Here is a 21,743-nt window from a genome sequence, read left to right as displayed (position 1 = left end):
ACATATGAAGACACAAAAAATAAATAACACGAGTTAATTATTATACATTGTTTTAACTATTTATTTTTTCCATTATAACTATCGACTGTAACTGTCTAACCAGCTACTACGTTGTCACTACAATGGTGCCATTATTGCTTAAATAATGCCCAGTGTAATTCACAGTGAGTGAATTAAAGTGAAAGAGGTATTGTGTAGTGCTTTAACATTGTGTTTGCTTTTATAATAATATGTTTGCTTTTCTGTGTGAGTGAGTGTGTATCCGTGTCTGTGAGTGGTTTTCAGTGTGTGTCTTTCTGTCTGTGTGTGAGGTCTGGTGATCTGGCTCCAGTTGAAGTTACTTTGCGCTTCTCTCTGTTCCTGTTTGGATGGTTATTTCGACGCAAAATGAACTTCGGTATTTAGGAAAACTTTAAATCTTCATCACTTCAGAGGACAACGATTAATCGCACAGATGGTGACGTTTACATCAGAGTTTTTAATTTTAAGTAATTTATGTCGCGTTGTAGTTTGACGCTGTTTATAGCATTAGCATTAGCTTCGGTTGAACTTTACCATCACTTAGAGCGAAAGGCACGTAAAACACTCACCAGCTAAATGCAACTGTATATGTGTAAAATCTGGATTAGGCTTTATGAACATCTTTGTATGTTTATATTTTCTCTTTAAAAATGAAGTTTAAAGCTGAAGTGATTATGTGAGATTAGTTAGCAGAAGTTAGCTGAGTTAGCTTCATACGCGGAGATTCAGACAAAAAAATAATTTTCATTATTAAAACATAAAAAAGAGTTAAACTCTTTTTCTTACTATGAAGGGGAAACTTTTTAAGTCAAACCACCTGTTTTGGATAGTTAACACTTCCTGACACCCGTCAATAATTTGACATGTGTCCAAATAACTGAATGTACAGTTTATATTTAAATATAAATACTTTTAGATTGTATAAATATTTGCACCAATTACAATATTAAAAGCATGTGTAGTTTGCTAACAGAGGTTTTTCTTGTAAAAGACTATATAAAAATGCTTAAACTTTTATTCTGTCTATCTATATATCTGTTTGTCTATCTATTTGTCTGTCTGCCTGTTTGTCCTGTTTGTCTGTCTGTCTAAGCTTAGGTGTGCTGTTATTAATCACATGTTATTTTGGTTTCTATTATTTTTCAGGGGGATGTGGACTGCAGGTCTGTTGTAAAACTGAATCTGGGTCATTAAAGTAGTAAATCCTCCAGTCCGACAGCATGGATCCGCTGGGCCGGTCCGGAGGGGAGATTCAGCGCAGAAACCCACAGCACGACTTTGAGCTGATCCAGAGAGTTGGCAGTGGGACCTATGGAGATGTGTATAAGGTACTGGACCCATTATATCATGGGACAACTCTATTATATCCACTTTAGCAAACATAAATGTTAGGTGTATATACAGTATGTGATTATATGGTTGTAATGTTTCCGTGTCGGGTCTGGATTTTTACCAGGAGACATCAGCCTTAGGGACTTTGATCTCCATTTGCATACGGAGGGCTAGTGATATGAGAAGTTAATCATGTATTTATTTAGTTATTAATAGTTATTTTTAAGCTGGTCAGAAAGCCAGAAACTTTTAAATTGTGGCAAAGCCACATTCCCTAAATGTTTGACGTTTGCATAGTCATACCACACGTTAAACATATCCTGCATAGATTTCTAGCTCTGAATGTAAAGAGACCCATTCCTGACCGTGCATTATCTCGGCATGTGTTCATTTACTGCCTTTCCAAATCCCTCAAGAGAAAAAGGCCATATAAGGTCAGAAAATGTCTCAGTAGCAGCTTCTGTGAGAAGAATAGGTTTTTCAGTGTATTAATGACATATGCGGTTGGCTGTTTCCGTGAAAAGAACGGTTTGGTTCGATCTTTGTTATGTAAATAGACCTAGAGAACACTCCTCCTAACCAGTCTTTTATGATTTAAAAACAAAAAGCTGATAGAAACCATTAGGAAACTGAATATTAGGTGATGCATTTAGTGGCAAGCATCACTGCTATTATTACTGCTGCTCATATTGAGTAATAGGTTTGAACAAACCTATAATACTTAATATTGAAGTTCATCGTTTGTTATAGTCTTACATGAAACTTCGAATCGTGCTTGTTGAGATGATGTGTGTTGTTGCCTCTCTAAGCAATACCACATATGTTACCACCCAGAACACTTCAGCAACCACATAGAAATAACCTAGCAACCACTCACTACTCACATTTTAGTGGCATGGTTTTTACACGTGCAACACAACTCTTGAGAAAGCGTTAAAATCTGTTTTCCGTTTTTTTCCAGCTAAAAACACTGAATTCATCTTTGGAAGTTTTACTCGTACATTTTTTGCTAAGAAATGCAGTAGAAATAAATATTTGAAAATGAAAAGGGCATTTGGGATCTGCGAGTTCTCATTCTGAATTATGCTCAAGAGATTCAATAAATACAAAAATTGTACTTGATCTCATGGAAACTTTGATCACAGATTTATTAACTTGCATTTGGCTTAAGTCTGAGAGCAACATGAGTGTTTAATTTGTTTATTTGGAGACTAAACACACACACACACACACATTGTCCCCCAGGAATTTGGATGTAGCCGGCGGTCTGGAAGTGCTTGGAAATCTGGTGAATGTTGTAGTTTCCATTCATTCAGCAGAGTGCAGGAGTGTGTGTGTGTGTGGGTCTGTGTATTACATTCACTGCTTCTGTTATTGTTCACTGGACACACTTCCTGGCTGGGTGTGTGGCTGCTGGTTATGTGGATGATCTGAGGGTTCAGCATTGATCCGCTGATTATATTAGGCTCCTAAGGTTACTGTTTTCTGAAGGCTGAATGACACACCTAAAATTATTATTTCTCAATTATAACAGTATGTAATTTTCCCTGTTCTTATTATCTTTAATAACTCATTACATGCTTGTTTTTAAACAACTTTTTGAACTTAATTGATTAGGCATGATTTTTCATTATTAAAATGTAACTTAATCACAGAAACAGAATTTAGGGAAAAATAAAACAGAATTTAGAGAAAAATAAAACTGATTTCATAGAGCCCTAAATACAACAGTCCATACTAATAAACAGTTTTTTAAATAATAAAAAGTGATGTCTTGAACTGAAAGTTTTAATTAAAATTAGGGATCAATCGATTATCGGCTCCGATATTAAGTATTTTTGCAGTTATCGGCATCGGTCATTTTCAAAACCGATTTGTCCATAAAAGAATTTTAAAGCATTTAAAGAAATTTCTTGTCAGAACTTTTGTTTTTCTCAATTTTGACATTAATTTTCAATTTTACATCAGACATATATATCGGTTCAAAATATCGGTTATCGGTCTACTTGATCTGTAATATCAGCATTGGCCCTGAAAAACACATATCGGTCGACCCCTAATTCGAAAATTAGATTTTTTTCTCAGTTTTGCTTAATTTATTGTCAGCAGCAAAACCTTTCCAAATATAGTGTGAAAATTCAATATATAGTTCAGTAGGACTGTCACGATTCCTCGATTCAATTCGAGTGCTCAATTTTAAAAAAATCCTCAGTTGCATTTTGCCCATATTGAGTAACCGTCAAAATACAGCAGGTGGCGCATTTCACAGACTAGAATCCATGAGATGCATTATTAGACCGTTTTCCAAGGCTGCATAACATATTAAACCCAATTAAAAATCATAATAAAGCATAATCCTATTGTGAATTCACAAACGCTACGATTCAGTTAAATAAATACATGTGGTGCAGGTTTAATGCGCTTTAATTAAAATGCGCTTTGTTCACAGTAAATGCTGTTCCACACAACCTGTTATCTTTTATTACATTTGTGGAGTGTCTCGAACTGCATCTCTGCATATTGCTGTGAGTTTGGGTTTATTATAACGTTTATCTGGGAATGTAATGTGTGCCATTTCATCATATTTGTAAGTTAAATCATTTATAAACCTACGCAAACACAGATGAATACATTAGTATCTTTCTTAATATGCTAACTGTTCATCGCAATTTCAAAATAAAATCTCAAACCTCACTCTAAGTTTACATGTTTTGATGTCCACGTATTCAAGAAAATGCAGTGGCTGTAGCGTTTCTGTAGTAAAGAAATGGACAAATATTAAAGATTATGTGGACATTTGAAAAAAAGGTTGTTTAGTCAATATTAAACAAGGATTAGATTGTGTGGTAGTGCGTAAAAACAATCACCAGGCCGTTGACACCCTCTGCAGGCATTTGTTATAATGTGCAATGTATGTTAGTTCTATTGTTTATAATACATTATGCATTTTTTTTCTTAAATAAAACAATATGATTAGTTACTTTTTTGAACTATTTATTATTGCCTCATTGTTATTATATATGTATCTCAAGGTATTTTCGAGGGTAGTGTTCGTTTAGGTCTATTTTAATTGCCACAAAAAAAGTAATTATACTTATCTGATTACTTGATTAATCGTCAGAATAATCAAAAGATTACTCAATTACTAAATCGTTAGTGACAGCCCTATTGCCCTATTTTACAGATCAAAATGGTTTACTGGTCACAAACTAGTTAAGAAATTGTATTCTGAATCGTAATGGGTTAAAGTATATAGTTTAAAATTGTGTTAAGATTACTTAACTGTATTCATTATGATTTAGGGCTGCGGTTATCGTAATCTCACCTGCCTGGTAATAATAATGTGGTTACTTGGTTCAGATAGCTGATAGTAAAGACAGTACAAAGCAGTCATATCGATTCGCTTTGTTGTGTGTTGTCGATGGACGGCATAGACAGAAATTGGTGGTACATGTGGTGGGCTGTGTTTTTTCTCACTGAGGCTCAGGCCACATGTAACTTCCCCTCAAACACTTGTTTTTCTCCCTCACATGTGGATGTGTCTTGTTACTCTTAAACACACACACTCCTGCGCTAAATGAGTTGTCTTTTTACACATTTATACATACACAATCATACTTTGCCTGTTTATCTGACTAAGTCCCAAGATAAACATTTTATGAACTGCTAAATCACACCTGCAGATTAAATGGTAAGCTACAGAGTTCACACGGTCACAGAAAATGTGAAAAAATCTGGAGAAGGCATGAAAATGCATAAAATCTTAGATATTTGTATGGTGAATTTGAAATTTTTCTATAAAGTCATTAGAAAATCCATATCCAGTAATCATAAAATATTCTTAGAAATGGTAAGAAAATTCACTGGCTAAAAAATATGCAAACCCTAAAACTACTGGTCTAAAATAGAGGTAATAAACAAACATTTCACCCAGGACAGCCCATAAGTCTCTTTTTTTGTGTGCTTATGTGATTTGATGGCTGTCGACCTACTTCCATTTGGAAACGATGAGACTGTTTCCATCAGAGACACGGCTCTCACTTACACGCTCACATTCCAGTGTTTTGATCGGAAACTATTCTCACTCTCTCCTTTTTGAATCACTCTTCCCTTCTTGTGTTTGTATTCTGCAGGCTCGCAACATCTCCACTGGAGAGCTTGCAGCAGTGAAGATCATCAAACTTGAGCCTGGTGAGTATGAAGCCATTCTGTTGTGCTCGAGGAGGTGTGGTGTAAAGTCTGTGGTGTAGCTCATTTGACACATCCTGTTTTGTTTTTTTTACCAGAGGAGAATGAAAGAAGAAATTAATGATTGTTTAGGCTGATGTTTATAAATGCTAGCGCCTCTCAGCATTATCTTGTCCCATCATTTTAAGTGAGTGTGAAGAGTTATGCAGGGATTTTCCTCGCTTGGAATTGGTCTTTGGTTATAGCTCACGCGCATATCCAGTTGCATTTAGTTCATAATTAACGTAATGTATGTGCAAGTTATAGCATTGAATTATGTTCAAAACTGTCAGTTTTCTCCCTTGTGTAAAAGCTGTTCCGTTCTCATGCTCTCATGGCTTTGTTTGGCTTCAAATATCCCAAGAGATGACTTAAATCATTAAGAGCCAGATAAAAAGAAACAAACATTGTCATTGGAAGTAGTGGTCTAACCATGGGTAAAGTCAGAATATTTATTTTCAGTTTTATATATATTGGGTGCTTTGTGTGTAAAAATATATATAGGCCGTTCTAAAGAATTGGTTAAAAGTCAGAGTTGGAAACATCTTGGAAAAAAAAAAAAAATCTTTTTCCAAAAAATTTGAATGTATGCAAATTGTATAATATCCTAGTAATTGTGCCGTTAATTCTCATATTGTATTTTCTGAAGGTTTTGGAATATTTGTCCTCTCCCCAAATTTGTCACTACCAAAACACAGTAATAATAATTTTATTAGAAGGGTTATGACTTATTAAGCTTTTGCTTACATCTACATACATATATATATATTTTTTTGCTGTTTTATCAATTTCTTTAATAACAATTAAATTTTAACAATATATTAGGTGTAATATATGAGATTTGTTGTATTTTGAAGCCAGTATTTCTTTGTAAAAGGTTGATTATACTGATTTCAAAGTTAAGAATTTATTAGTTTAAATACACATTGAACCAAACACTATCATAACATCTTACACCGTGTCTACACCGGACTAAATACAATAGAATCTATTATGCTGTCTACACTGGATGCGGCACAACGCAATACAACATATCCCCAACGGTAAACTAATATTGCGTTCTATTTATGACATAATGACACAAAGTTCTGATGATTTTTAACTGTCGCTTTTTCGCATCCAGTGTAGACAGACTCTGTCTGTAGTGGCGTGGTACGACCTCTGGCACATCCGGAGTAGACATGGTGTTAGTTGATAATTCAGAATATTTTATTTTTGATAAAACATCCCATGTTTCGATTTGTGACTGCACATTTTCGGTAGTGACAGTGCCTTGGTAGCGATCACATTACAGAATTTTAACTTGCAAAATAAAACACTACTAAAACACACTAAAATAAAAAAAAATGTACTAAAATTTTGTTTTCTAATATGAGGCCCTTTTGTCACTACTAAAACATTGATGACATGTTTCGGTCATGACATTTGGTAGTGACAATTTTAGATACTTTTGATCCTACCTTAAAGATGCTAATCAGCACATGGTTATCTAGCACAGTTCTGAACAGTTACATAAAAACTAAATTTTGATGGAACAATTCCCAAAAAAAGGTGTTTGGTAGTAACGTTCCTTAAAGTTACACAAAGATTTTTCAGACTTTTGAGCACATTTACTCCAAAATGATGGGTCAGATCTACTCACACTGTAGCTATGAGAGAGAAGGACACAGGAATATTTCCTGATCATAGATTTAGATCAAAATCTGTCTCAGCCAATGGAATAAAACACACACTGTTTCGTAGTGACATGAAAAATGTAGGACACGTTTTACATAAGTTTCCTAATTTACAAAGAAAATATAAAATAAATATTTTTTTTAATTTTGATTTTAAATATTTTAAGCTTACTAATATTTTAAATAGTATTGTGGATTTCAATAGATTATAGAAGGAACTTAGTAAACAAGAGATTTGAATACTTTTAATTCTTTTTTACACCAATGTTTACACCAATTCTGTAGAATGGCCCATATACAGTAGGATGATCAGCTATAGAGCTGCACAGTTAATCAAAATAAAACTGAAGTTACGATATGGCTTTGTGTGATTGTCAGATTGCTAAGGTTATATATAACTATGTGCGAAGTGCGGTGAAGTGCGGCACTATGTTAATTTTCATGCGAGTAGCACATAATCTGATGTTTTCAGTGTCCTAGAGCTTGGATTTACAGTAATTCCTGGTCCACACAAATTCATCTCTGCATGTGCTTCTTGTGTGGGATGCTTATAACATGCATTTAGGAATGGTTGGGAACAGTGCTGCAAGATTGGAAATGTCCAAGTATCGTACCAGTAGCTCAAAATTATCATATTTGGAAGAAAATTATTGTATTAAGTCAAACGTACAGAATACAGCTATTTATCTAGAACAACAACTTTTTGACACAACCTGCAAATTACCACAATAGATAAATAACTAAGTGGTAAATAACTAAGTAAGTGGAAAGGTCCAAACCCACCTCTAAATCGCTGTCATCAGAAGCCTGCCTGTTGCCAGATGTTAAGATGGTACGTTTGTGATACAGATTTGATGCAGTCATGAACCGCAATATAGTGCTTGTTGGCTCAAAAGCAGGGTACGGTGAACACAGGTTCCACAGCTAGATGAATTAGTACAGAAGCCCTAAGATTACAACAACCGTTATTTGAAGTTTCACAAAATTCTGAAATTACCGTACATTATGGGACTTTTATCCTTATTGATCGTACATTGTACAGAGGTCAAAATTATCATACAGATACGATAATTATCGTACATCTGGCAGCACTGGTTGGGAATGGCTCGATGATTTAACTTGATGGTTTAACTTTTGAAAATGAATAAATAAAGACAGACACAATTATATTGTAATTTTACAGTTGAAATACACAATTTATTGTTGTTGTTGTTATATTGTTTTTGTTGAATACGCTGTTTCTTCAATAGTAATATTAATTGTTTGTTTAATATTTCTATTTGGTACAGTAGTTGCATATTTTATTTAATATTTGGTAATTATAACCATAATTTATTATTGTTATTAGGGGTCAACTGATATGTGTTTTTCAGGGCTGATACCAATTATTACAGATCAGGTAGACTAATAACTGATGTATATGTCTGGTGTAAAAATGAAAATTAATGTCAGAATTAAGAACAACAAAGACTTTCTTTTAACGCTTTTAGATTATTTTATCTGCAAATCGGTTTTGAAAATGACCACGTGTAGTGCTTTAGAACAGAAAAGAGATTCTCATAATTGAAAGTGACAGCTTCTCAGGAGAGTGTGTTAGCATAGTAGTTTTGTGCCGCACTTTAGGGAATACTTTGATAATTTTGTGCAACCAAAGTTTACAGTCCAGTTAGTTGAATATGTGTTAGTCACCCTATTGAAGGAACTTGGCTGGTGGACATGACGCAGCTTTTATTATCCACGACCCACTAGTTTCGTTTTTTTTTTTTTTTTTACCTACTGACTAGTTGATTATGAAAATGTAGCTTTGCACATCTCTAGTACTTGTACTAGGTAAAAAAATGAAATGTTTCACTTCCTATAGTATAAGGATCCTCAAACCTGGCCCACAAGATCCACTTTCTTGCAGAGTTTAGCTTACACCTAAGCATGCTAATCAGTGTCTTCAGGATCATTAGAAAATCACAGGTAGGCGAGTTTGATCATTGCCCTCCAGGGCAAGATTTGAGGAACCCTGCCGTGAGGCTTCGAAGAAGTGTGTTGAATTCACATGGATCACAAATAGAGGTATTTAGTGTGGAGTACCGTACTGTCACATTTTTGAGACTAGAGGTGTCCTATCTTGCTCCAGGAGGGCCAACGTCCTGAGTTTGGCTTCTACACACCTGCCTGTCAGTTTCTAGTCAGTCTGAAGACCTTGATTAGCTGGTTCAGGTGTGTTTAATTAGGGTTGGAGCTGAACACTGCAGGGCAGTGGCCCTCCAGGAACAGGTTTGGACACCCCTGTTTGTGACTTTTGAATTGTGTCGCAAGAACAGGATATAAAGACACAGTCATATGGGGAGAAATATATATTAGTCTAAAAAGCTGCCTGAAATTTTGCTTGGGCGGTTGCTGAAAAAAGGTGAAATCTTTGGCATCCTTTATCGCTTGACTTACGCAAAGTAAATGGTTTGGACTGAGAATGAAGTTACACAAGCTTTCTTAGATGCTTGCTGATTGCTTGAATTCTAAGGTACCAATCTCTAACACGTCTGTCCCAATAGAGGCTGATTGCGCTTTTACAGTACTGAGGGTGAACTGAATGACGTGTGTGCATGTGTTTTTTTAGATAGTGTCAGATCACACGATGCTGTTGATTGATATAAAATTCCTTCGGTTGGTTATGTCATTTACTGTTCCTGTTAGTGATTCAGTGTCATGTGAAATATCTGAACATCTAAAGTTATTGAAAAGGGAGGCACCAGAACATCTGGACAAAGTGTGCGTGAAGAATAGGCAGAATCTGATATCCACCTGGAATGCAGGTGCGAGCTCTTGTGTGCGTTTGCCTTTTTTAGAAAGCTGACTTGTTCTTGTATGTTTAGCAGTCGCCTTTAAAAAAAGCTCGTCAGCTGCAGTTTTTGTGTGTGTGTTTGTGTAGAGATGTGCGTGACCACCTGCGGTATCTCATGGAGAACTGAAAAGCTGACTGTATTCACAACTCTTGTTGTGCTAGCCACACTCTCTAAAGCTGTTGCAGGAAAGGAACTTAAAAAAACAGCTTCAATTGAGCTAAAACACTCTTATTGATGTAGAGAGTTTGTTCACAGGCTTTTTTACACTCCACCCCCTAGAAACGATCCAATCGGAACATAGCAACTGTTTCTAACCAGTGGGACGTCTGTCAAGAGCATTTTTTGCTGTGGAAGTCTGGGCCCTCTTTCCACTGCTGAGAGCAGATGGGTGGTTTTTGTCATAGTTTGGTTTGTGGAAATCTTAAATGTGAATCACAACTCAACAGCATGACTAATTATAATGGAGTCATTAATTGTAAATAAGATGAAATAATGTTTTCCCCTCTGGTGGACTTTTAATTTGGGATCCATTTGCTGATACTTTCATTTCTAAATTTATCACAAACAGCTGGCTAATTTCTCTGCCATAGGTTTAGATCAAGGATTTGGTTCCTAAAGCATTTTGTGGGCTATTCTTGCAGCCTCTCTTTAATCTATTTGACATACACTCCAATATATTAGAACGTTTATACTAGTTTCTGTCTAATATCTATGAAAGCCAGTTTCTGCCGCTGAATAAAAAAATTTAAAAAGGTATTTGTGACTTTATCTCACAATTCTCACTTTTTTTTAAGTTTATAGCTCGCAATTGACTTATTTTCTCAGACTCGCAAATGAGTTATATTTCTCAGAATTGCGAAAAAGTCAGAAATCTCGTGATTGACAGGCGAATCAAGTCACAAAAAGGTATTTATTGTTTGAGTTTCTTAAAAAATGACAACACTTTTAAGCTGAGACCTTCAGTAACCTGTAGTAACCTGCTCTGTCTTGTCTGTCGGCGTGTTTTCAGTTACCTGTTTGCTCCGTGATGTATTTTTCACCGCTAACGTTGTGACTTTCTCAGAATTGCAAGTTTTAATCTTGCAATTCATCTGTCTTTCTGAAGTTGCGAGTTTATATCAAGCAATGCTGACTTTATAACTTGCAATTAATTTTATCACACAATTCTGAGAAAAAAGTCAGAATTGTGAGTTTGTATCTCACAATTGTGACTTTTTTAAAGGGGTCATTGGATGCAAACTTCACTTTTACATGTTGTTTGAACATTAATGCGTGTTGGCAGTGTATGTACAAATCTACCCTATAATGATAAAAATCCATGCAGTGGTTTTAATTAATCTGTAAAAATAATATCCCCTTTTTCAAATCGAGCCGTTCTCAGATGCCTGTCGGTGTGCCGTCACACCGACAGAGGCCACTCCCACAATAGTTGATTGACATGAGCTCATACCTTAGACCAGCTGTAACAGTCCAGTATCTTTCCAAGTTTTGATGCCAGAGCAGGGATGTAAGTTGGACAAGAACATCTTCGATTGAGCAATTGAGGTGTTGTGTTGCTGGATGTAATAATGAACATAGTGGTCATCATTTACTCCTGACATCTGAGCCGCTGAAGATGCAGTAGATAACGTTTGTTTGTCACTGGAATGCACCTCCCAAACTGCATATATCCATCTATGTTTGCGTGAATCGTTCATGATCCAGTTTCACTTACAGCAGAAGTGAGTATAAGCATTTTTTTTATGAATCTTTGCGATCGCCTTTCCTTATAACGTGGTAGTTAGGAAGTTTAGCGGCTAAACGCGGCTAATGTAAACAAGACCGTCTTTTCACAGAGAGAAGAGAGGGGCGGGGTAAGCAGAGCTCATTTGCATTTAAAGCAACAACCCCTTAGAATGAGATGATTTTTGCAGAGCTGATAAAAAGGGTGTTGTTTTACAAAACCATTGAGAACTTGTAATCAAAGTATATTAGAGACTTTTCATTAAGACCCTAAAGAATCATATCAACTTGTGGAAAATGGGCATCTGATGACCCCTTTAAGAATTGAGTTTAAATCTTCTGTGTAATTCTGTGTTTTTCTCAATTGCGAATTTATATCGAGCAATACTGACTTTAAACTTGCAATTAAAAGTTTGTCACACAATTCTGAGTAAAAAGTTAGAAATGTGAGTTCTCAGAATTGCAAGTTTAAATCTCGTAATTCTAAATTTTTTTTCACAAGTCCGAGTTTAAATCTTGCAATTCAGATTTTTTTCCGCAATTGCGAGTTTATATCAAGCAATACTGACTTAAGCTCATAATTAAGAATTTGTCACACAATTCTGTTTATATCTGTCTTATTTTTTTATTTTTATTTTTGCAAGATTGTCACACAGTTCCGTGGAAAAATATCATAATTTCAAGATGTAAACTCGCAATTGTAAAAAAAGTCAGATTTGTGAGATGATAACTCACAATTACCTTTTTTTTTTTTTTTTAATTATCATTCAGTGGCAGTAAATGGGCTTCCATATCAGATAACATTTTGTTGACAGAAAATGTAAAGAGATCTGATCAGTGTCGTGGGCAGCGCGCTGACATAAGGCGCCGTTCCGCTACGGGCGTCCCAAGTTCAAATTCTGGCCCGAGGAACTTTCCCAATCCCGCCCCTCTCTCTCCCTCTTTGCTTCCTGTCTCCTCTACACCGTCCTGTCACAATAAAAACAAAAACGCTAAAAATAAATCTTAAAAAAAGAGATATGATCAGTAACATTATAGTTGCACATGAGTGTCTCAAGATAAGTGAGACGTCTTTACGTAAGTCGTTTGTCTAGTTTTAAGTTTGTATTCAAATGTTTCACATTGTTACACCAGTAGGTAATATTCACCTAATTACTTCCTTATACATTTCTTCCCAGCCTGACAGCTGTGGTGTACAAAACGATTAAAACAATTTTTAAACATTGCAAACAAATTGTTTGGAAACCATGATGGAATTGTCTCCCTTGAAGACAAACCGCATATATTATCCTGTAATTCTAGTGTAAGATGCTTTACAGTTAAGTTGTGTTAAATTGCTCAAAAGTGACAAGAAAGACTTGCATGTTTACAATTTATATTTCAAATGAATGCTGTTTTTTGAACATTCTATTCATCAAAGAATCTTGAACAAAAATAAGCAAAGAAATGTTTCTTTAGCAAATCATATTAGAATGATTTCTGAAGGATTATGTGACAGTGAAGACTGGAGTAATGACTGCTACAAAATCAGCTTTGCCATCACACGAATAACTCACTTTTTTTTGTTGTTGTTGAAAGTGATACAGAAAACTGTACTTCTGTGTGAATTGTGGAAGTTTGTAATCTTTGCACAGAATGTCCATCAATTTAAATGGCTGTTTAATGATGTTAAATTACAGTGAAAATCTCGGAAGGTTGCATATCCTCCTCCAAATTGTAATTCGTTTTTTGCATGTGAGAATTCCAATCCAAAAGATCTTGGAGCTGTGTGATTGTAGCAAAAGGGGATGGGTTTAGCCATAGCTAGCTTGATTTATTACGGCTGACACTACTAAATACTAACAGCTTGTTTTCTGAGAAGTGTATCAAGCTCAGAGGAAGCTGCCTGAGTTCAGCTTTCAGCAGACAAACCCTCAGGCCCTGCTGCTGTCTTTGACAAACACAGACTCGCATTATCTTACAGACACACACTCTTGGGCATGGCCTGTTTGTCTTGAGTGGAGAGGAAGTGGTCAGAGCTGGTAAGCTTGACTTCATAGCTGTGTTGATGCTGTTTGTCGCGCACACGCACACACTGTAATGCTGCAGATGTCCTGGGGATGAGGTGGTAGATGCAAAAGTGTGACTGATTACTCCTTTCACACTTGACTGTTCTGACCGCAAAGCTATTTTATGTGTATCTCATTATGGAGTCGGTGTGAAACGGAGGTAGTTGTGTTTTGTGTGTGAGTTTCTAAGCTAAAGGTCTGTGGCAGAATAGAGAAGTGGCTACAGCCGGTTAAGATCCATTGCTAGGTTGAGGTTGTACAACATAGCGAAAGCTGTTTTAGGAAACTACACATCCACTACAATGTAACGATCTTACGTAAAATTCTAATAATTCTCCTTCTTGTGTACTTTAAGGGAAGACACATTTCACCATCATATTTGCATTTTCTTATTGTATCTATAATGTTTGTATGAGTTTCATAAGTGATGAGATTTTCAGCTGTCACAAACCGATCAAGAGCATCAGGATGAAAATTTTTGTGTGTAGGAAACAGCACCACCTGCAGGAAGCAATGCAGCATTAACTGTACCACAGCCATTAAGTCATAAACAGATCATGTGCTTGGGCAAAAATGCCTGGTCTTTGAGTCACACGATGAATGAAAGCTGTTTAAAACATAAAGGTGTGTGAGTCACTCCTTTAACGAAGCAGGCTGAGAAGTTTGAGGTGTGTGAGTTTGGCTGATAGCATCTTTGTTCTTCTTTTGTGTTTCACATCATGATAGGTACATTTAAGTATTTGACTTGAGATTTTAGATTACGGTGCATGTGAATGTATGCATATTGGCTATATTTTAGATGCTGTTGGTCAAATTTTTATTAAACATGTTTAAATCTCGTACAGCGGTGTTCAAAAGTTTGGGATCAGTAAGACTTTTAATATTTTTTTAAATAAGTTTCCTATGCTCATAACGGCTGCATTTATTTGCTAAAAAATACCACAAACATTTTAATGTTGTAAAATATCATTACAATGTGAAATAACTGTTTACTTTTTTTTTTAATTTATTATACATTAAAATATAATTTATTCCTGTAATGCAAAACTGAAATTTTCAGCATCTTTTCTCCAGTCTGCAGTGTCAAATTATCCTTCAGAAATCATTGTAATATGCTGATTTATTATCAGTGTTAAAAATGCTTCTTTATTTTTATTTTTAGGATTCTTTGATGAATAAAATGTTAAGAAGAATAGCTTTTATTTAAAATAGAAATATTTTGTAACAATATAAACCACAGTTTAAAAATTTGGGGTCAGTAAATTTTTATTCTTAATATTTTAATTCAGCAAGAATGTGTTAAATTGATAAAAAGTGATAGTAAATGCTTAATATTAAAATATAATATTATTTAATATATTGTATAATATTAAATGTTTTTTATTCATCAAAGAATCCTAAAAAAAGAATCACAGATTACAGAAAAATATCACAACTTTTTCAAACATTGATGATGATGATAATAATAATAATAATAATAATAATAATAATAATAATAAATCAACCTATTAGGATGATTTCTGAAGGATCATGTGACTCTGAAAACTGAAGTAATTATGCTGAAAATTCAGCTTTGCATCAGAGGAATAAATTATATTTTAAAGTATATTAAAATAGAAAACTACTATTTTAAATTTTAATAATATTTCACAATATTGTTTTTTTTTCTGTATTTTTGAGCAAATGAATGCAGCCTTGATGAGCCTAGGAGACTTGTTCAAAAAAAAACATTAAAATCTTACTTTTGAACAGCAGTGTAAAAGTTTACTTAAGTGTTCCTGTGGTGTGACAAATGATAAAAAAGAGAAAAGAGAAGAAAAGAAAAAAAATCAGCAGTCTGCACTCTAAAAATATTAATTGAGTTAGAGCAGGGAGTAAAAACCATATAACAAACTTTATGGCTATCTGCCTTCTTTAGTGTATCATTATATACAAAGCACTGAGCGTCATCAGGCATTCATAAAAATGGAAATAATGGCACATCAGGCAAATATGCAGTTATGTTATTCTTTCACAGTTTTAGATGACTTAATTTTTGAAGAGACCTGAGTGTCATCATGACGCGTGTTAGCATTAGCACAGATTCAGAAGGAAGCTAAGCTTATTATCTGTATTATTGGAAGAGACAGGGAAACCCATCACACTCACGGGCTTTATTTAGCATTAGAGATGAGGAGGGTGAAGAGATCAAAGAGTGAATGAGTTCCAGCTTAGGAGGTCTGTTCTGTATGTGGTAACTAAATCACAAAAATCCGCTCAGGAGGAGTAAATGAAAACTAACATAAAATCTCCCTCATTTCATGATCATAATAATCACTCAGCACTCAGCATTCAGCCATCTGCTGTCCATATCTGATACAAGTGCTCCGTCTTTCTTTTCACTGTTTAATTTGTACAGCTCTCATATGTTCATTCCTCTCTCTTTTAGGCGATGATTTCTCAATCATCCAGCAGGAGATTTTTATGGTGAAGGAATGCACCCATCACAACATTGTGGCTTACTTTGGCAGCTACCTCTGGTAACAAATAACTAGATTTTTCTGTGACTTCTTTATGAAGATAATAAAAGATTTCAGATATTTAAAAGATGCCTCAAATTCAAGCTTAAAGATATACATTTCTCTCCGTCTCTCTCTAGCCGTGAGAAGTTATGGATTTGTATGGAATACTGCGGTGGAGGATCCTTACAAGACATTTATCATGGTAAATTGATTGTGTGTTTTGAAAATACACACCATCCACTTCTTTAACCTGTATGACACACTGCTAAATATGTGCGTGTTTGTGTACATGTGCAGTTACAGGTCCACTCTCTGAACTTCAGATTGCCTATGTGTGCAGAGAGACGTTACAGGTAAGATCCTTCAAATGTGCTTCACATCCTTCACATGGTCTAATGCTGTAGAGACTTTTTGTATTATTATATTAAGCCTTTACACGTCTTGAGATGATTTGTGTGTGTGTGTGTGTGTGTGTGTGTATGTGTATGTGTTTAGGGTCTGTCTTATCTGCACTCCAAAGGGAAGATGCACAGAGACATCAAGGTAAAACAGCTTCATAATTAGTATATGTATTCATTATATTGGTGTTCTACCTGTTTCAAACTATCTTTCTCCTGCCAGTTAATAACTCTCAATTTATTGTGCAATAGGGAGCAAATATTCTGCTCACCGACAATGGAGATGTCAAATTAGGTGAGAAGGTCACATTGTAATTGCAGGGTGTGTGTTTTGTGTGTTACTGAATTTGAATGTTAAAAAAATCTTCCTGTTTTGTAGCGGACTTTGGAGTGGCTGCTAAAATAACGGCCACTATGGCAAAAAGGAAATCCTTCATTGGGACGCCTTACTGGTAAGACCTGTTCTGTGAAAATCTCAGCCTTAGATATCACGCCTACAGACCCTCGGCCGAACGACTCATGTGTAAACACTTCAGGAGTTTTGATGTTGTCATCAGATTGGTTGAGATGTACAAGATTTCCAGATACGTGTGCGCCGTTCTTTAACATTCTGTCTGGAATCAAAGATGGTGTGACGTCAAACCCCGTCATGGAATAAGAAAGCTGTTGTGTACATATTTGACATTGAGCGCTTATCAGGATCAACTAAATGCTGCGTTTCAAAAGTATGTGAACTGTGTAAAGCATTAAAATACGTCCAAGAGTTTTACACGCTGTTCTGTTATTGTAGCAACATTTCCACGCCCCTAAACATGACATGACTCGAAACGAAACATAATTGGTTGCTTTAGCTGTCAGTCATTTGACCTCTTGGGCGGCCCTTGGCCATTCAAAAAGGCCAACAAGTTCTGTGATGAGGAAGCTATTAAATAATAAATAATAAAATCTAAATAAGCTTAGTATACATGCTCTTTTCAGCTCTCTGTACATTTGAAAACTCTAGAAAAGATATTGAAACATGAGTAAAAAATAGAATTTTTTAGAATAAGACTCTCAAATATCTCATAATCCAGAGTATAAAATGAAAAGTCTACTGTACAGCAGAGATGACCAAACATTTAAAGTCTTCCAAATAACTATGAAACTTGACAATAAATGCCTTATTTAGATTAAATGGCTCCTTTAGGATTTCTGTGAACTACAGTAATCAACATTTGAAGTGGATCAAACCTTTCATCAAAGTTGTCCTAAAAACAAAACAATACCTGGTCTTGTCTTAGGACAACTTTGATGACCTTTTTGATCCCCTTCAAATATTGACTACTGTATAACCTACCTATGTGCAGGCTAGACAAGAGTAGACATGCAAATTGCATGTGAAGTTCATCTCATGAGACAAGAATGCAGCTCTACAACTTTCAGTAAACAAGTGTTTAATAACATTTTGTGACTTCATCAAACTTTTTGTGTGTTTCTGTTCGTAATGGGTTTTGATAACTAAGCACACGGGCAGAACCAGCCGCTTCACCATTATGTTAGAAACCGTTTTCCCTCCTCACTCCTAAAAAATCAAGCAAATGATCAGACCTTAAAGTCCCCATGAAATCAAAATTAAAGGGGTCATATGATGTTGCTAAAAATATGTATTCATATGTATATGGTGTAATGCAATGTGTTTACACGGTTTGAGGCTCAAAAAACACATTTTTTTTCGCATACTATGCATTATTGTTGCTCTTCTCTGCCTCGCCTTTCTGAAACATGTAAATTTTACAAAGCTCACAGTTCTGAAAAGCTAGGTGTGCTCTGATTAGCCAGCTATCCAGTGCGTTGTGATTGGTCGAATACCTCAAACACGTAGCGGAAATGTTATGCCCCTTACCATGTTTTGATGCGGTGTCCAGGCGAGACAGGACAAAAACAATAAAATCCTTTATAAATTAGGCTTTTGTTGCATCAAGTGAGGACATAACTACTGATTATAATGACTTGTACTGTCTTTTTACGCATTGCGTTGCATAAACATAACACCATGTCTGCATTTGTGATTGTAGAAATGACTTACAAGCAATACTCTACACTGCTCAAAACTCACATTTGAATATGAAAACGTACTTACAGGCTGTGAGTCAGATGCGCAAGACTGTCCTTGCAAAGTTGTAATTGCCCCACTTTATAGAAACAGCCTTTGTGCACAGCAGGCATTGTAGGCTACTCTGCCAGGTTCAGGAAACAGTCTTCCATAAAATGCACTGCACACACTTGAATAAATATATGTAAATATTACTTAACCACTGATTTCTAGTTGTGTACACATTTGGAAGGCCAAATAAAATACTTTCGATTTCACAACAAAACGCACAGTGTCTCCAAAACATGGCACCGGCTGCAACAATACTACAGCGAGAATAAAAGTTATGCCTTCTTTGCAACTTTACAGATCTTATATATGCACAAACAGCTGGTAACACTTCAAAGACAAAGAAAAACATGAAATCATATGACCCCTTTAAAGTTTTTTGGCTTTTAATATGAATATGTTTGCCTTAAGATTATCTATAAGCTAGTGTGCTCCAAAACAATTACAAAATTTGCATTTACATTTTTAAAGGGGTCATCGGATGCCCATTTTCCACAAGTTGATATGATTCTTTAGGGTCTTAATGAAAAGTCTATAATATACTTTGGTAAAAATTCTCAGTGGTAGTGTAAAACGACACCCTTGCCAAAATCAGCTCTGCAAAAATTATCCTGTTCTGGTCTAAGTTGCTTTAAATGTTAATGAGCTCTGCTAGCCCCACCCCTCTCTTCTCTCTGTGGAGTGATGAGCCTATTTACTTTAGCCGCATTTAGCCACTAAACTTGCTAACTAGCACGTTATTAGGAAAGGCGATCGCAAAGGTTCATAAAAAAATCCTTATACTCACTTCTGCTGTAAGTGAAGCTGGATCACGAATGATTCACACGAACATAGACGGATATATGTAGATTGGGAGGCGCATTCCCTTCACAAACAAACTTAATCCACTGCATCTTCAGCAGCTCAGATGTCAGGAGTAAATGACGACCACTACGTTCATTATTACATCCAGCAACACAACACCTCAATTGCTCAATCAGAGATATTCTTGTCTAATTTACATCCCTGCTCCTGCATCGAAACAATGGAGGTCGGACTTTTACAGCTGGTTTAGGCGTGTCTGAGGTAAGACACTCATGTCAATCAACTATCGTGGGAGCGGCCTCTGAGAATGGCTCGATTTGAAAAAGGGGATATTATTTTTACAGATTAATTTAAAACCACTGCATGTATTTTTATCATTAGGGTAGATTTGTACATACACTGACAACACACATTAATGTTCAAACAACATGTAAAAGTGAACTTAGCATCCGATGACCGCTTTAAGCATTCAAAACTTGCAGTTTCTAACTTCCACCAGTATGAGTCAACAATTTTGATGACATTTTAGCTTTTCATCAAACTTTCTGTCCAATCAAATGCTTTCTAGAAACCAAAGCATCCCGCTTCCAAACTATAAATAGACGATGAAGCTTAGGCTGAAATTGGTCACTTGTTAACAGAATTAGTTTTTTCTGTATGGTGAATGGCATGTAGTGCACTATATAGGGAATAGGGAACAATTCAGACAGTGAAAATATGCATTCCGTTGGTCTTGTTTCGTTTTGTGTCACATGCTCCAGCCCAGAGACACGATACATGGAGCGGATTATATGCACGAGTCAGCGCAGACCACAAAACGTATCGGACACATTTGAATTCTACACAGAATGCTATTTTATATATGGATAATGTGATATGGATGAGATTGTGCCTGTTAAATGTGACTACCAAGCTCAACAGGCCCAAGCTGTTAAATATATAAACGAAATGCTATTGGCTATTTAAAAAAGGGGGCAGGGCTGCTGAATTGAAATTCCGTCAACACAGAATAATGCTGCATGTTTCAAAGCACTTCAGTGGACCTTTAAATTGTTTTTGAAAGAAGACTGCATTTATTTAACTGTATTGCATTGAAAATACGATTATAAACAGAAATATTATTGCTTTTCTATTTTAATATTTTTTAAAATGTCATTTATTCCTGTGATAGTAAAGCTAAATTTCAGCAGCTATTGCTTCAGCATCACATGATCATTCTAAGATGCTGATTAGAAACATTTATGATTATTATCAACATTGCAACCTGTCCTTGCTGAATAAAGTCATTATTTTTTTGTATATAGAAAACAGTAGCGTATGTGTATTTCAGTGTCTAATCTGCGCTGTGTTTTTGTGTATAGGATGGCTCCAGAGGTGGCGGCAGTGGAGAAGAATGGTGGTTATAATCATCTGTGTGATATCTGGGCTGTTGGAATCACATCCATAGAACTGGCAGAGCTACAGCCCCCCATGTTTGACCTCCATCCTATGAGGTATAAACACACACACACTTGTTCCCAATGAGCAGACTTGTTTTTCACCAAAGCATTTGCTCCAGGCCCAAAGTTGTTGTGAACCTTAATAACTTAATTGTGTGCAAAAATCCAGTTTGAAGCCAAGATAATTAACCATTAGTCTACCATCATATCCTCACATAATTACTCAGAGATTTGTATCTTTATATGATCTCCTCCTTTCTCACTTTTTGTGTGTATGTGCAGGGCTCTATTTCTGATGTCTAAAAGCAACTTCCAGCCTCCCAAGTTAAAGGACAAGACCAAATGGTGAGTCTCTCTGGCCTGTTCATACATAGATGTTTGCATATTTGAGTTATAGGGAAATATACAGTGTGTTGTGAATAAATGTTTTATGCTCGCTTTTCTGCAGGTCTACAGCCTTCCATACTTTTGTTAAAATTTCCCTCACGAAAAACCCGAAGAAGCGACCAACAGCTGAGAAGTTGCTCTCGGTAAAAATTTTCGTCTCTATATCTCCATTTTTATCTGTATGTGGTTACACAAAGTACAGCTCTTGAACTCA

The 21,743-nt window shown here is 35.7% G+C and overlaps 1 protein-coding gene across 5 annotated transcripts in view; it reads left to right on the top strand.

Moving 5' to 3' along the window:
• The first annotated feature begins 276 nt into the window (after positions 1-276).
• map4k5 (mitogen-activated protein kinase kinase kinase kinase 5) overlaps positions 277-21,743 on the top strand; it is a 40,576-nt gene continuing 19,109 nt past the window's right edge. For 3 of the 5 annotated variants that reach the window (XM_051125932.1, XM_051125931.1, XM_051125928.1), the window contains exons 1-12: positions 289-457; positions 1,168-1,349; positions 5,487-5,544; positions 16,289-16,379; positions 16,499-16,563; positions 16,659-16,714; positions 16,857-16,904; positions 17,012-17,054; positions 17,139-17,211; positions 21,065-21,196; positions 21,425-21,487; positions 21,591-21,672. In XM_051125932.1, the coding sequence (XP_050981889.1) occupies positions 1,242-1,349; positions 5,487-5,544; positions 16,289-16,379; positions 16,499-16,563; positions 16,659-16,714; positions 16,857-16,904; positions 17,012-17,054; positions 17,139-17,211; positions 21,065-21,196; positions 21,425-21,487; positions 21,591-21,672 (819 nt within the window). In that variant the 5' untranslated portion in view covers positions 289-457; positions 1,168-1,241. Of the gene's footprint in view, positions 574-1,167; positions 1,350-5,486; positions 5,545-16,288; positions 16,380-16,498; positions 16,564-16,658; positions 16,715-16,856; positions 16,905-17,011; positions 17,055-17,138; positions 17,212-21,064; positions 21,197-21,424; positions 21,488-21,590; positions 21,673-21,743 lie in introns of all 5 variants that reach the window. The other 2 variants (XM_051125930.1, XM_051125929.1) reach the window with 2 other exon arrangements.

The sequence above is a fragment of the Labeo rohita genome, chromosome 13 (assembly GCF_022985175.1).
Source record: "Labeo rohita strain BAU-BD-2019 chromosome 13, IGBB_LRoh.1.0, whole genome shotgun sequence".
NCBI classification, from domain to species: Eukaryota; Metazoa; Chordata; class Actinopteri; order Cypriniformes; family Cyprinidae; genus Labeo; species Labeo rohita.
The sequence above is the reverse complement of the archived record's forward strand: the minus strand, read 5'-3'. Positions and strand labels throughout refer to the sequence as shown.